Consider the following 15,259-nt stretch of genomic DNA (forward strand, 5'->3'; position numbering starts at 1 on the left):
ATGTCAAGAGATAATGCCAAAGATCACGTTTCTCTAACATGGGAGGAATGAGCCACCTCCAGCCAGAACATGCTGGGTGATACAAGCAAACTGTTCCTCCTTCTCCCCTCCCTCCCTCCCTCCCTCCCTCCCTCCCTCCCTCCCTCCCTCCCTCCCTCCTTCCTTCATCCTCTCTCCTTCCCTTCTCCCTCTCTCTTTTCCTCCTCCCTCTCTTTGCTCATGGGCAATTTATTTTATGTGGTGGCAAGATGGGTATCGCTGAGCATGAGTGGAGGTCAGAGAACAGTTTGCAGGCGCCAATTCTCTCCTTCTACCATGTAGTTCCTGGGGTTTGAGCTCAGGTCATCAGATTTGGCAGATTTGACCACTGAGCCACCTTGCCAGCTTACTGAAGACAATTTGATTAGAGTTTGGAAGAAAAAAACAGGGCAAGGCAAGGTGGAAATCATGGCAGTTGCCAGAAAGGGATTGGAGAAGAGGAAAGCAAGCTGTGCCTTTTGCCTTACGCTGGCACGTCCAGCTGTGGAGGCTTAGGAGCACAAGGTAGACAGGCAGTTGTGCATAGCAGGTGGGTGTGAGGTGCCCCGAGCATCAGGGAAAGCGTGCCCGGGGTCAGGGTTGTGTGACTTCCACAGGGTATATCTGACCCTAAGCCCATAGTTTTTTCTATATGCCGGCTGTGGGGCACGTTGAACTAGCCAGGGATGGGTATCTGCAGGGCAGTGTGCCCTAGGGCTGCATCAAAGGGAATGTGTTTCATAGAAGGCTTAGCTATAAAACTGACAAGGTTGTCCTGGAGAGAGATGCCTGCTTTTGCAGAGGACTAGGATTCAATTCCCAGCACCCACATGACGACTGACAACCTCTTGTAACCCAGACCCAGGGGCTTTGACACTCTCTTCTGACTTTTGAGGGCACCAGTTACCATGTGGTACATAGACATACATTCAGGCAGAACACTCATAAAATAACAAATAGATCTAAAACTGTTAAGAGTTATTCGGCATGGTGGTGCCTGCTTGCCCTTGTCATAATTGTCGTGTGAGGATCTTGAGTTGGAGGCCAGCTTAGGCTCCCCCCCCCCAAGATTTATTTATTTATTTATTAGGTATACAACATTCTGCCTCAATGTTTGCCCACACACCAGAGGAGGGTGCCAGATCTCAGTACAGATGGTTGTGAGCCACCATGTGGTTGCTGGGAATTGAACTCAGGACCTCTGGAAGAGCAGCCAGTGCTCTTAACCTCTGAGCCATCTCTCCAGCCCCCTCTAGCTTAGGCTTATAGTAAGACCCTGTCTCAATTAACAAACAGTCCCCCCATTTCCCATTTGACAAGCAGTACGTCACTTAAGCCAATTCAGCAGGGGCATGAGATTTAAATCAGCTCAGGAATGTTTAAAAGAGGCCACGATGGCTGCTGCGGACAGCATGAGCACTCCCGTGGGAGCTGTAGTGCAGGTGGCAACTCTCAGGTTGTAGAGGACAACATGCCACTTTATCTATGGTTACTCTTAGGCTGCACATGTGTGCTGCCATGTCATGTAGACAGGAGGAGTCCAGCACCATGGTGTGTGTGACGTGACAGCCCTGGAACACTTGTCACGAGTCCCACAGGTATGCTTCTCCTTGCACAGGGCTCCTTACTCAGAAGCTGACTTACGAAAATGGACTGTTGAAAATTAACTACACCGGGGGCGACACCTGCCACAAGGTGTACCAGCGCTCCACCACCATCTATTTCTACTGCGACCGGACTACTCAGAAGGTGAGCCTTGCGGCATCCACACAGGGGTCCCCTGTCTTCCATCCCCCCCTCCCCCACCAGCTGCTGTTCTTTTACAAGAACTTGCAGGCTGGTCTACTCACAGAGCCCATAAGAAGCAGTATTTACAGAAGACCTCTGCATAGCCATCCTGCAAGTGCTCCTGTGTTTATCTGTGTTCACCTTAACTTTGCAGCCAGTGTTTCTGAGGGAGACTTCAGACTGCTCCTATTTGTTTGAGTGGCGAACACAGCACGCCTGCCCACCCTACAGTGTGACAGAGTGTTCCACCCAGTAAGTTCTTGCGTCTGTTGGCTCTTTGAGTTCAGTCAGCCTGCCTTGGCAAAATTTGGCTTCACAGCGAGTGTGTATGGGGACGTTGGTGTGTCAGATACATATGGAGAGGTGACAGGGACAGAAGCAGAGCTGCAAAGCCTTCCTGGTTCTTGGGGCTGTAAGGAATGGGGTGGTCCACTGCCCTTTGTCTACCAATTCCTCAAGATACTGCTTATGTCAGGAGCCAGGGCCATGGTAACAGTGGGCCCTTTCCTCAACCCTTCCCGTTTGATGGAGGGAACCACACACCCTGGTGCGTGGTGGGTGAGGGAGCGTACAGTGTAGCCCTGTCCTGCTGGCTCTCGGGGGCCCCTCCTGACCTTCATCACTTGGTTTCTGGTGACCCTGGTGTGCTGCCAAGATTAGAGGCGGTCGGTGCCCATGGTATTCTGTTTTCTGTAGGGATGGGGCTGGAAACTCCATTGACCTCTCCTCACTGACGAGATACAGTGACAACTGGGAGGCTGTGACCAGGACAGGAGCCCCTGAGCACTACCTCATCAATGTGTGCAAGTCTCTGTCTCCACAGGCTGGCAATGGTGAGCAGTCTTCTCCCCTGGTGGGTGGTGGGAGAAGTTTGGCCTAGAAGCAGCAGGGAGAGGACTGAGGGCCTTGGTGACTGGTCCCCATGTGGCTGGCCAGGCTCTGTTGATGCTGAGGACTGCAGGGAACACAGTAACCTTTCTGATCACAGGACAGGACTGTGCATGGAAAGAAAGCAATATGCGAGATGGGAGGGGACTAGAGATCCTTAGGTAGCCCGCTGTTTATCCTGTAGGGGACTGAGCTCCCCAAGGTCTGGGATGAAAATAGAGACAAGAGGATACTGTTTGACTAACAGTTTCCCAGGGAATTCCTCGGAATGCTGAAAATGTCAGGGAGTGAATGAATGGTGTCCCCTCAGGTGATGCTTTTTTAACTGTGTGATGGGAACCATGGCCCACTCTCCTCTGCTGTGTTCTGGGTAGCCTGTGACTCTGGGCAGGCCTGGCCCTTCCTCAGGGCGTATGGCACAGGTGCTTGGGGAGCAGGAAGTCACTAGAGTTCTTAGTGACATCTTGACGAAAGAGTGAGAATATGGGCCCTAACAGTGCCCCACTGCACTGAGGACACCTAGCCTTGTCATACATGGTCTTTAGAGATGATGGGGCGAGGGTGTGGTCTTGGGTATGCCATGCCTCACATTTGCCCCAGCCCTTTATGGTTATGCAGCATTTCAGTGAGCAACAAAATGAATGCTGCATCCATGTGACTGGTAGAAAACACAGCTGGTTGTCATGGGGGGTGGTAGTGGTTGTCATGGAGTGGTGGTGCTGGTGTGGTTGTCATGGAGTAGTGGTGGTGGTGTGGTTGTCATGGAGTGGTGGTGCTGGTGTGGTTGTCATGGAGTGGTGGTGCTGGTGTGGTTGTCATGGAGCAGTGCAGGTGTGGTTGTCAGGGAGTGGTGCTGGTTGCAATTCTGGAGCAGTCTCCACTGCAGTCACCCCAGCAGACTCTGAGTGTGTCTTGTGTTGCAGAGCCGTGCCCTCCAGAGGCAGCCGTGTGTTTGCTGAATGGCTCCAAGCCTGTGAACCTTGGCAAGGTGAGAGATGGTCCTCAGTGGACAGGTGGTGTGACTGTCCTGAAGTATGTGGATGGTGACTTGTGTCCAGACAAGATTCAGAAAAGGTCAACCATTATTCGCTTCACCTGCAGTGACAGCCAAGTGGTGAGTTAATGACTTCCAGAAGAATGTGGGACCATGAGCCAGTGACACTGCCAGGCTTCCTTTGGGCACAAGCTCAGGGTGGCGTGGTTATGGTGCATGCTAGCTGTGAAAGTCTGAGGTTTGGGGATGTGTCCCCTTGTCGACTCCGTAGGCAGTTAATTACTTGGGGCCTTTCAGCCACAGGGCTGATTCTTTTGAGTCTAGTCTAGTTCCTTAAAGATAGAAGGGCAGCTAACATTGGCTCTGTTCCGTGTTTGTGGTAAGATGTGGAAAAGAGACCAGAAGTGCCCGTGTCTCTTCTGCAGGTAATGGGCATACCTTGCTGGGTTCACCTTCTAAGTTGCGTCCCTCTCTGGTTGGCTGGTATTGGCATCCAGCAGGCGTGGGTGGCACGGGTAGCTTGTCTTTGACATGGAAGAGCCCCTGTGCATTCTGTTTGTGATCTGCATTGGGGAAGTAAGATCTGGCCCTTCTGTGTGCAGGCAGAGTGAGGGATGGAGGTCAGACCTCCTGTATGGTTCCTTCTCATCTGCGAGGGAGCAGATGCCTTATGGCCCAGGATACCCTGGAGGGCAGGGAGGCCTCAATGCATGAGCGCTGTGAGTCAAGAGAGTGGTCTCAGCTCCATTTGGTGGGGTGTGCCCAAGGCAGCAGTGGGCCGTAGCTGGTGCTCCAGAAACATTAATATTAGTGGCTCCTTTTGTCTTGACTGGAACAGGTTTTAGTTCTCTGTTTGCTCACAGAGTCCCTTTGCCTGGGCTCTCTGGGGCTATCCTTAGGAAATGTCTGGCTCCCTTAGCTGACTTCTGCCCCTGATATTTTGCTGACTTCCTTGTGTGAAGCCCACAGATACCTTCCCTTTACTTTTCCTGACCTGTGCTTACCCAATAGAGACACCCCAAGACTTACCATGCTTGGCTTTGCCAAACAGCTTTCCTAGGGTGCACCCCTTACTGCACGAGCTACTCTAATGCAGGCTCTCTCTGCTTGCCCTAGAGCTCCAGGCCTCTGTTCATCAGTGCTATACAGGACTGTGAGTATACCTTCTCCTGGCCCACGCCTGCTGCATGTCCTGTGAAGAGCAACATACATGATGACTGCCAAGTCACCAACCCCAGCACAGGTGAGGGACAGGCATTTGAAGCCCTGCACAGGCAGAGACCTAGGAGATGAAGTTGATGTTTGAGTATCTTTGATTTTTTTCTCTGAGCCCTGTGCTCATTCTAGGAGGAAGCTACCTTGTGCCCCTTGCTCTCCTCTGAAAGCCAGTCTCCATCTTGTTTTTTGCTGTGCTTCTGGCTTGGTGCTAGCATCTACACATCCGGGCACCTTTCAGAGCCAACAGGATAGCTACTAGAAGGCTTCTGCCCTTCCTGTATGCTAAGTGCTAAAGGAACGTGGGTGGCAGGCTGTTGACGGTTGGAGAGATGCATCTGGCCCTCAGGAACCCCAGAGGCCTCTCATAAATCTGGAGACTGGTGGTCAGATGACAGGCGCGTGCTGCTGGTTGGAATGTTTTAGGGTGCTCTTGATCAGTGTGTGCGGGGGTGGGGAAGAGTGGCATGACCCTTGCCAATGTGACACCCTCCTGAGTCTCGACTCCCATCTTCTACTTTGCAGGCCATCTGTTTGACCTGCGTTCCTTAAGTGGCAAAGCTGGTACCACGGCCTCCTACAGTGAGAAAGGGCTGGTCTATATGAGCATCTGTGGAGAGAACGAAAACTGTGGCCCTGGTGTGGGTGAGTGCCATAGCCTCTCTTGCCTGTTGTCCTTCCCTGCTGTCTAGGCTGGCTTCAGCCCTGTCACTACTTTCAAGACCCACATTGCCATCCTTGTAGTAGTTAGGAGATATGGGCTGCATGACAAGTGAAACCAGACTGTGGATGCCAGATTTAAGTGGATCTGAGAAATTAGCCACTGGCCCTTACTGGTGCTTTCTCGTCCTTTCGTGCGTTGCAGGGGCCTGCTTTGGACAGACCAAAATCAGTGTGGGTAAGGCCAGCAAGAGACTGAGCTACGTGGATCAAGTCTTGCAGCTGGTGTATGAGGAAGGGTCCCTGTGTCCCTCCAAATCAGGCCTGAGGTACAAGAGTGTCATCAGCTTTGTGTGCCGGCCTGAGGCTGGACCTGCCAACAGGCCCATGCTCATCTCTTTGGACAAGCAAACGTGTACACTCTTCTTCTCCTGGCACACACCCCTGGCCTGTGAGCAAGTGGTGAGTGGAGGCAGAGCGTGCCTGCATCACGCCCCTACATCTGGGTCTTCAGTTCACGGGTCCCCAGCAGTCCAAGGCTAGGTGGCCTTAGTTGATCGTCATTCCCTTTTTCTTCTTTTGGGTAGAAGTCTCACATTATATCCTAAACTGACCTTTAACTCACTGTATAGCTCAGACTAGCCTTGAACTTGTGGCAATCTTCCTGCCTCAGCCCCCTGAGTGCTGGGAATGTAGACATGTTCCATCATACCTGGGTTTAGCTTCTCAAGTTCTTTTGAATAACCATCATGGTCACTGGAGGAAAATTATTACAAACTCAACTGTAGTCTTTTTTTTTTTTTAACAGACAGAATGCACTGTGCGGAATGGAAGCTCAATTATTGACTTGTCCCCTCTCATTCATCGCACTGGTGGCTATGAAGCATATGATGAAAGTGAGGATGGTACCTCTGATACCACCCCTGACTTCTACATCAACATCTGCCAGCCTCTGAATCCCATGCACGGAGTGCCCTGCCCTGCAGGGGCTGCAGTGTGCAAAGTCCCTGTGAACGGGCCCCCTATAGTAAGTGCGTAAGGAGAAGGGTTAGGAGACTTCGTGAATTGTAGCCTGTGTGCTGTGTTTTGTGCTCCCAGAGGAGTGTTCAAGCAGAAAGGATAGAGAGTGTAGGCTCAGGCGGCTAAGGAGGATTAGTGTGAAAGTGTTCAGAGCTGCTAACCAGTAGTGCCGACCAGGAAGTCCGAGCTGCATAAAGACTGAACAGTTACTTAGATAAGCATTTTTAAAATCTGTGTATGTGAGTGTAGGCCACCTGTATATAGGTGCTGTGGAGCTAGGCTGGGGTTTTGGTTCCTCAGGGGAGGTTACAAGCACTTGTGACCTCCCTGGTATTGGCACTCGGCTGTGAACTTGGGCATCCTCCAGAAGAAGGTACAAGGAATCCTCTCCTAAGTTTGCAGGTTGGTGGTCACATGACAGGGCTAGCTGGTAGAAGTGTTTTTGGGTACTTCTGATTAGTGCGAATAGTGCTCTTAACCACGGAGCCCAGGTATTTTTTTCTTTTTAGATTTTTATTTTATTTTTGATTACGTGTATATATTCATATATGGGGTGCATGCAAATGGGAGTGGGTGTCCAGCAGAGGCTGGAAATACTGGATCCCTGAAAGCTGGAGTTACAGGTGGGTGCGCTGGGATCGAACCCAGGTCCTATGCTGGAGTAATGAGAAAACTTTTGACCACTGGGCTTCCCTCCAGCCTCCCAGATATGCTTTCTGCCAGTTATGTTAGGAGCCTCAGGGTGGAACCTGACCAGGAGAGGAGAGAGCACTAACATAGCTTGTGTTTTCATTTCAGAGGCTTCTGCAGTAAAACACCTAAGGCCTGCAGGCTCTTTCCTTAGTGATGAGTTATAATTAAGGGAAAAAACAGTTGTGATGATAACTAAATTCTTGGCCTTGAAAGCTTTTTGGGTTTGGATTTTTCAAATTGTATTTATGGTTTGCCAAGGCCTTCAGTGTTTTAAATTCTAGACCCACTTCAGTGGTGAGTTCTGTTGTGGACTCCGGATGTCCTTTAAAAGTGATGTCAAGTGTATGTAGTACGGTACAGAGGATGACGAAGGCGTGACCATGTTTTGCTAGAAAGTTCTTCAGTAACATCCTGACCAGCCGTTCTGATTGATTGTGGATCATTTCCCAGAGGCTCTGTCTAATGAGTCTTTCTGCTTGGGCATCCTTTGTAAGATTAAAATTTTGTCTCCCGTTCTTTCATTGGTGAAGGCATTATGTCATGTGGTAACAACATGCCCCATAGTGGTGATTTAAGAGCTTTGCAGCTGAGTAAAAACCAAGAGAAAAAGCACATCCTTGCCATGTACATGTCCATATGCACACACTCATGCTCAGAACCGGCATACGCATGGTCGCACACGACACTCATCACATACACAGATAGTACACATACACACAGGCATGATTTTGGTCCATCTGCCTTTCATTCATTCACTTACTTAAAAGTACTTATTAAAGAGGCACTGTGTGTCAGCTGCTGTCCTAAGCAATGGCATGTAGTGAACAAGTGTTGTCTCTTGTGTGGTCATACTCAGTAGGTACCACTGAGCCTGGGTAAGGAGTTGTTTTTGTTGATAGAGGTTTCTTTCCCTCCCGGTCCCACAGCCGTTCAGTCCCAAAGAACACACAGAGGTCTACATTATTTATAAACTGGTTGGGCCTATTAGCTCAGGTTTCTTATTAACTAACTCTTACATCTTAACCCAAATTCTTTTCAGCGTTAGCCACATGGCTTGGTACCTTTATCAGTGAGGCATTCTCACCTTGCTTCTTCTGCATCTGGGTGACAACTATAGACCGAGCATTTCCTTTTCCCAGAATTCTCCTGTTCTGGTTGCCCCACCTATACTTTATGCCTGGCTACTGGCCAATCAGGCATTTTATTATAACAGCACAAGTGACAAATCTTTACAGTGTACAACAGCATTGTCCCACAGTAAGGAGCAGTCTCAGGGTGATGTGGTTCTCAGGACCCCAGCAGGGACATTGCCAAGGTTCCTGCCTCCTCCTTCTGGGGCTGGGGACAGTGGCATTCTTGCTTTGAATGACAAGAGAAATTCCTAGTTCTTAGAATCTGAAAGCTGAATATGAGTAGAAACACCCTTGGTGCCCATCCAAGCTTCTCTGGAATGTACACATGCCAGCGACCTGCTTGCCTGATAGTCACAGAGCAGCAGAAAGTGCTTCTCGAAGGGCTGATGATGTAGACCTGCTGCAGTTCCTGTGAGTCCCTCGTCTGTCAACCTTGGAATGGTTATGAACCACTGTTTGCTTCCTCCTGTCCTAGGACATTGGCCGAGTCACAGGTCCTCCAATATTCAATCCTGTGGCGAACGAAGTTTATTTGAACTTTGAAAGCAGTACTCCTTGCTTAGCGGACAAGTATATGAACTACACCTCGCTCATCGCGTTTCACTGCAAGAGAGGGGTCAGCATGGTATGTGTGTGCCACCACCTGTTGCCTTTACCCACAGCACCTGCCATGGGGAGTTCCTGAGTCCTTTCTCAAAACTATTTTAAAAGTACTTTTGAGGCATGAGCAAGTCTGAGTTAACATGGATACTTTTGGTCACTCAAAAACATGGAAACTTTGGGGGAGAGAAGCCACATTGTTTTCTGAGTAGAAAGTCAGACGTTAGGGCCCTACCATCACTCATTATATAGTCTTATTTTCTCTCAGGACCAGATAAGCAAGTGGAACTGTTCTCAGCTCTGAACTTGTGACTCTGGGATGCACTGAGGGGTAGATGCTGGTGTTGCAGCAGGAGAGGTTTTAAAGGGTTGTCCTTCCCAGTGTTTGCCATCTGCAGTAGAAGCTCTTTCCTTGTGTGAGTCACTCAGAAAAGGTCTCATCAGCAAATGTAAATGGAATTGCCAAACAACTGGCTGCTTTCTGCTGCTGTTGAATGAATCTGTGCAGTATATGACTGCATTATATTTTGCCCTCTTAAGTATTCCTGGTGTCAAGATGTGGCAAAATGCAGACCTGCTTTGGTTTGTCTATGCTTGCTTTTGTAGTATGTGGAAGGGGTGTATGTCCTCACCACTCCCAGGCAAGAATGTGGTGGATCTTCAACTCACATCCTATGGTTTTTAAGATTCATGCTCTTCTTGGTCACAGGGAACTCCTAAGCTGATAAGGACCAATGACTGTGACTTTGTGTTTGAGTGGGAAACTCCGATCGTCTGTCCCGATGAAGTGAAGACACAGGGCTGTGCTGTGACGGACGAGCAGCTTCTCTACAGCTTCAACCTGACCAGCCTCTCCACAAGCACTTTCAAGGCAAGGCTGCCTTCTGTAGCCAGGGGCTCTGACTAGTGAGGCGGGCAGTGAAATTCTGTAGCACAGGTGGATAAAGGCTTGGGGGCATGCCTTGGACCACATAGCCCTGGAGCAGGGCCACATTAGTTTGGTTACAGAAATCCACAGAGAATTGCTAAGTTGCCAGCCTGAACTCAGGGTAAAGAGACTGCAGTTTGCCAACCACAGACTGTGAGTAACTTAGTGTTATGCAAAGTGTCTGTGGATAGGGGACTGTCAGTGAGGGTGCGAGGTTATTGCCAAGTTATCCCCGTGTATGAACTGGACTACAGCACCTCAGCAACTGCTGTGCCTGGCAGCTGGTGAGTGGCGAGTTCTTAACTTTCTCTGAAGTTGGCACCTGGGGTGCACAGCCCCCCCCCCCCCCCCCCAGGTGCACAGTGAGTAGTAAAGACAGCAAGGCCCATGCTTACCTGTGGAATTGTCTGCTTAGCTTCTTAGCTCATTCCTTACCCAGCCAAAGAAGTCAGCCTGGAAGCCTGGAACTCCAAGCAGCAGGATCTAGCTAGAGAGGACAGTTGAACAGCACCCATTGGCAGCCTGGGCCCAGGGGAGAGAACAAGGAAGGAAAGGAGGCTTGGAGTGAGGGGATTTTGACCTCTTCTAGTGGCCAGAGGGAACTACCTAGAGTGCCAGCAGGGCATTCCTGGTTGCCCCTGGAGGTGGCCTTGGGAGCCATGGCACTCTCCAGGTACAGGACCGTGAACTGCGGAGTGTTTCTGTCATTACTTGGATGGAGCTCTGCTCTGTTCACACTGTCCACAGCTGGCTGTGCTCTTTGTCTGCAGGTCACTCGCGACTCTCACACATACAGTATAGGGGTGTGCACTGCAGCAGATGGCCTGGACCAGGGAGGCTGCAAGGACAGCGGCGTCTGTCTGCTTTCTGGGAGCAAAGGGGCATCTTTTGGTCGCCTAACATCAATGCAGCTGGATTACCGGCACCAGGACGAAGCAGTCATTCTGAGTTATGTGAATGGTGACCCTTGCCCTCTAGGTAAATCTTCACTGTAGGGTCATTTTCAGATTCCTGGTAAATAGATTAGACTTAGCAGGAAAGTCCCCGAGGAGTGAAGCTCTAGGTCTGTGAGCACTCCACCCTGCCACAGCGCCCTCCCTGGTATGAGTGAGTGTGCCTGGAACATGCGTGCTGTTTTCACGTGTTTGTGCGAGGGCACCCTGGCTGTCAGGCAGGTAGACAGCTTCTTAGGGACTCCTTGTTGGCTATCCTTGGGCAATGGCGTCTAGTAAGTCGTTGATACATCTAAATGACCTTGCGTCTTTCCTTCCAGAAACGGAAGATGGCGACCCCTGCGTCTTCCCCTTCATCTATGAAAGGAAGACCTATGAGGCCTGTGCTTTGGAGGGACGGTCAAAGCTGTGGTGTAGCAAAACTGCAAATTATGATCGTGACCATGAATGGGGCTTCTGCAGACAGAGTGAGTGGGGAACCAAGTCTGGGGATGGGAGGGTGGCAGCTCTTCTAGGGATGGCCACGCTAATTAAGACCATGATTCTAGGATGTAAGTTTCTTCTTGTTGGCTACAGAGAGCATTTTAGTTGCTCCATGGGATGACAAGGCAGGTGTATATGTGAACTACAGTGGAGCTGTACTGAGTGTGGGCGTGCCGTAGAGTGCTCACCTAGATCCGCTCAGTTAGTGGAATTACTGTGCTCACATCCCAGCATGCAGCTCTGGTTAGGTCATTCCTCTCTGTTAGGTCTGCAGTGTGAAGTCATTGAACACATCATGTGTGGGGGTGGTATTCATGGAGAGACAGACTTAGCACTTGGCTCCTTTGTGACTGAGGGGCGGAGGAAGAGTGACTCAAGCACCTTAGAATCCGTGTAGCTCTCTAAGTTACCACGGACAAGTGTTTGGTTTATGGGCGATGACTGGCTTCGAGGCTTGTGTTGACAGTAATACTTGTGGCCCATGGGTGGCACTGTCACCATCAGTATTTGGTCAAATGTTGAGTGCTTTCCTGGGAGGAGCCCTAAAGATGCTGTGGGGTCTGCGGGAACTGAGACAGATCTTGTCCAGGACTGCACTTGGGAAATGGCCAGGAGATAGGAGGTGGAGAAGTCAGGTGTTCGCCCCACCCTAGGTCTGACCATTGCATGCCTCTGCTCTCCAGCCAACAGATACCGGATGTCTGCCATCATATTTACATGTGATGAAAATGAAGATATTGGGAGGCCAGAAGTCTTGAGTGAAGATCGTGGGTGTGAGGTGACATTTGAGTGGAAAACAAAAGTTGTCTGCCCTCCGAAGAAGATGGAGTGCAAGTTCGTTCAGAAGCACAAAACCTACGACTTGCGGTTGCTCTCTTCCCTCACAGGATCCTGGGACTTTGTCCATGAAGGAACCTCGTGAGTATGCACCCATCACGGTCCCTCAAGTTTGCAGATAGGAATATCACATAACTGTGGTCTTCGGGGCTCTCAGTGAGACATGATCTAGAATGTCACCAAGTGACTCTGACATAGTGTGTGGGGAGCTCTGGTGGACTCACATGGAGATTGGAACCCTGGCAGTTGTAAAGGGCTTCCTGGTGCACAGGTGTGAGGTAGTATGGGGTTTCTAAGACTTTTGCCAGGTATTACTCTGCCTTTGCCTTTTGAGCTCCATGTGGGGAGTGCTTACTCTGCCAGCAGGCACTCTGAGCCCTGCAGGTCCTGCTGCAAATCAGGGCTGCGAATGGAGGACCTAGTGTCTGCTCTGCCTCCACAGCCGTCTCTCTCCTCCCTCACTGTGCCAGGGATACCTGAGGACATGTCTGCTCCTTCTGCACTGCCAAGGCTGCTCTAGGAGCCACCTCCCAAGGCAGCCTGGAGTATCTTAGGGTAGAGATGTCACTTCCCTTTCTCCCACTCCTTTGTTTCATTCTGCAGGTACTTTATCAATCTGTGTCAAAGAGTATATAAAGGGCCCCTGGACTGTTCTGAAAGGGCCAGCGTTTGCAAGAAGAGTCTATCTGGTCAAGTCCAGGTTCTGGGGCTTGTTCATACACAAAAGCTGGATGTCATAGGTAAGGCTCTGGGGTCCTCATCCTTGATTCAGTTGCTGTATCAAGATTGGCAAGGTGAGGCTGTCGCTGGTGTGATGGGGAATGTACCTGAACTTTGGTGGAAACTTGAGAGATTATTCTCTGTGACTAATTGAAGCATTTCCACCCACTTCCTGGAACATGAACGTACATGCCATCTGTATGCTCTGAAGTATGACCACCTGTCTGTTTAAAACACCTCTGGTGATTATGTTCTGGCTCCTGAATCTATGTCTACACACACCTCAGAAACCTATAGTTGCAGGGGACATGGTACAGACACATGTCTCAAGCACTTGGAAAGTAACCATGACTCTTTAGTAATCTGAATACAAGCTCACCTTTCATTCGTCACTGAGGGGAAGGTAGATCTGCTCGTCAGAGGGCCATCACACTTAGCTAAGAATATCTAGACTGTGTTGGGTGTTTGGATATGGTGCTGTGCTGTCAGGCTAGAGTGGAGTTCTGAGTTGTGCTGATTGAGCTACAGGCTGACATGGGTATTGAGATGGAGAGTGAATTGAGAAATCACCATGGCCGTTAGTCAGAAGCCCAGGCTCTACAGATTGGCAGAGTCACCAGACAGGAAGTGGCCTGAGAGGTACCTCCCTCTGGGAATTAAATTCCCAACATGAGAACCCTGGTGGGTACACTTAGGAACGTCTTAGGAATCCCATTTTGCACAACCAGGGAGTCCTATGGAGTTGGATGGTCGTCCTGTAGGTGTGGATGGTATCTGTAGGTGTGGATGGTATCTGTAGGTGTGGATGGTCGTCCTGTAGGTGTGGCCGTGGAAGTTTAGCATTTCTGAGGAGCCAGGAAGCTCATGATCCTGCTGTTGCCATGACAATGGTGGTATGGGCCAGTGGCTGTCTTTGAGCATGGCGGACACCTTTAGAGAGCTGTCTGTCACCTGTCTTTACAGTAGACTTTAAGCTCCCGATGCTTTCGTAATGCCTTAGCAATAACACCAGTTCATTGTTTTGTTTCAGGTGACAAGGTCGTTGTCACTTACTCAAAAGGCTATCCTTGCGGTGGGAATAAGACGGCATCGTCTGTAATTGAGTTGACCTGTGCGAAGACTGTGGGCAGGCCGACATTCAAGAGGTGAGACAGTGCTCAGTGTAAGTACACTGTGGTTTCTGCCTCCCATTCTACACGGGAATTGGGAAATGTGCACAGATGACGGTGTCTGGGCTGTCCCTGAGACTCTGAGACTGAGGGCCTAGAGGCCAGAGCCCACAGGAGGCACCCCAACCCCACTAGAGTGCTAAGATGTGCCATAGCCAGGCTACCTCAGCGCTTTAGCCTGGTTTGCCTTAGGAAACATGCCCCCGAACTGGCTTTGGAGCTGCCTGTGGTAGCCTAGCAGTACAGGGCTGACTGCTGCCCTTGAATGTCATGGTAGAATTCTGAGGGCCACCACCAGCAGCCTGTCTAGAACCTACACACAGGTTCTAGGATATTCTTAAGTGATGACATAATGTATTCCAGGCAGTGGCCGGTGCCTGGGGGGAGAGCATGTGAGCTGCTGCTTGGAAGCTGTGCTTTGAAAGGCAACCATAACAAATAAAAGGGCTTTTTAACGTGAGACTCAGATGCTTGTAAAAGTGAAGATTGAAAGTCTAGATGCAAGATTTGTTAAGACATTTTTGTTGAGCTTGTTTTTCGTAAACAGAGTCTTGAACCCAGGGCCTCATGCAAGCTAATCAAGGTATTTCCAGCTCCCTTTTGTTAATTTTGGGACAAGGTGTCACTAAGGTAAGGTGTCCAGGCTGGCCTTGGATTTGCTCTGTAGTTGTGACAGGTACTTCCTACCTTCTGCCTCGGCCTCCTGAGAGGCCAGAATCACAGGCTGCTGTTCCCAGGGTCAGCAGTCACCAGATCCATGCCACTGATGTTAAATTTTGCTACTGTGCTGAAGCATGGGGCCAAGATAATTGTCCTGGCCCAGTGCTGCCACTCCCACTCTGTGCTGTGGGGACCAAGGACTCTCCAGAGCCCCCCGGTGACCTCGCCTCTCCTCCCAGGTTTGATAGTGACACCTGCACCTACTACTTTGGCTGGGACTCGAGGGCGGCCTGCGCTGTGAGGCCTCAGGAAGTGAGCATGGTGAATGGGACCCTCATCAACCCTGTGACCGGCAAGAGCTTCAGCCTCGGCGACATCTACTTTAAGTAAGTGGGATTGCCTCTTTGGCTTTACACGTAGTCAAAAGTGAATAAAAACGAGACTTCTTTTTAGCAGAAGTGCTACAAGGTCAGTAGTCTGTGTGCTTCTGCTTCTGTTAC

At 50.2% G+C, this 15,259-nt stretch overlaps 1 protein-coding gene across 1 annotated transcript in view; it reads left to right on the forward strand.

Annotated features, from left to right (window-relative positions):
• The window catches only part of Igf2r (insulin like growth factor 2 receptor), a 96,164-nt gene that overhangs the window by 70,182 nt on the left and 10,723 nt on the right, over positions 1-15,259 (forward strand). Inside the window, exons 28-43 of the mRNA XM_050135894.1 lie at positions 1,637-1,767; positions 1,961-2,058; positions 2,503-2,639; positions 3,618-3,808; positions 4,805-4,931; positions 5,429-5,548; positions 5,769-6,025; positions 6,372-6,590; positions 8,885-9,034; positions 9,719-9,880; positions 10,708-10,915; positions 11,211-11,357; positions 12,057-12,291; positions 12,814-12,950; positions 13,961-14,075; positions 14,999-15,145. Coding sequence (XP_049991851.1) covers positions 1,637-1,767; positions 1,961-2,058; positions 2,503-2,639; positions 3,618-3,808; positions 4,805-4,931; positions 5,429-5,548; positions 5,769-6,025; positions 6,372-6,590; positions 8,885-9,034; positions 9,719-9,880; positions 10,708-10,915; positions 11,211-11,357; positions 12,057-12,291; positions 12,814-12,950; positions 13,961-14,075; positions 14,999-15,145 — 2,581 coding nt within the window. The remainder of the gene's footprint in view (positions 1-1,636; positions 1,768-1,960; positions 2,059-2,502; positions 2,640-3,617; positions 3,809-4,804; positions 4,932-5,428; positions 5,549-5,768; positions 6,026-6,371; positions 6,591-8,884; positions 9,035-9,718; positions 9,881-10,707; positions 10,916-11,210; positions 11,358-12,056; positions 12,292-12,813; positions 12,951-13,960; positions 14,076-14,998; positions 15,146-15,259) is intronic.

The sequence above is a fragment of the Alexandromys fortis genome, unplaced genomic scaffold (assembly GCF_014885135.2).
Source record: "Alexandromys fortis isolate MF-2015 unplaced genomic scaffold, M_Fortis_MF-2015_v1.1 scaffold_23, whole genome shotgun sequence".
Taxonomy (NCBI): domain Eukaryota; kingdom Metazoa; phylum Chordata; class Mammalia; order Rodentia; family Cricetidae; genus Alexandromys; species Alexandromys fortis.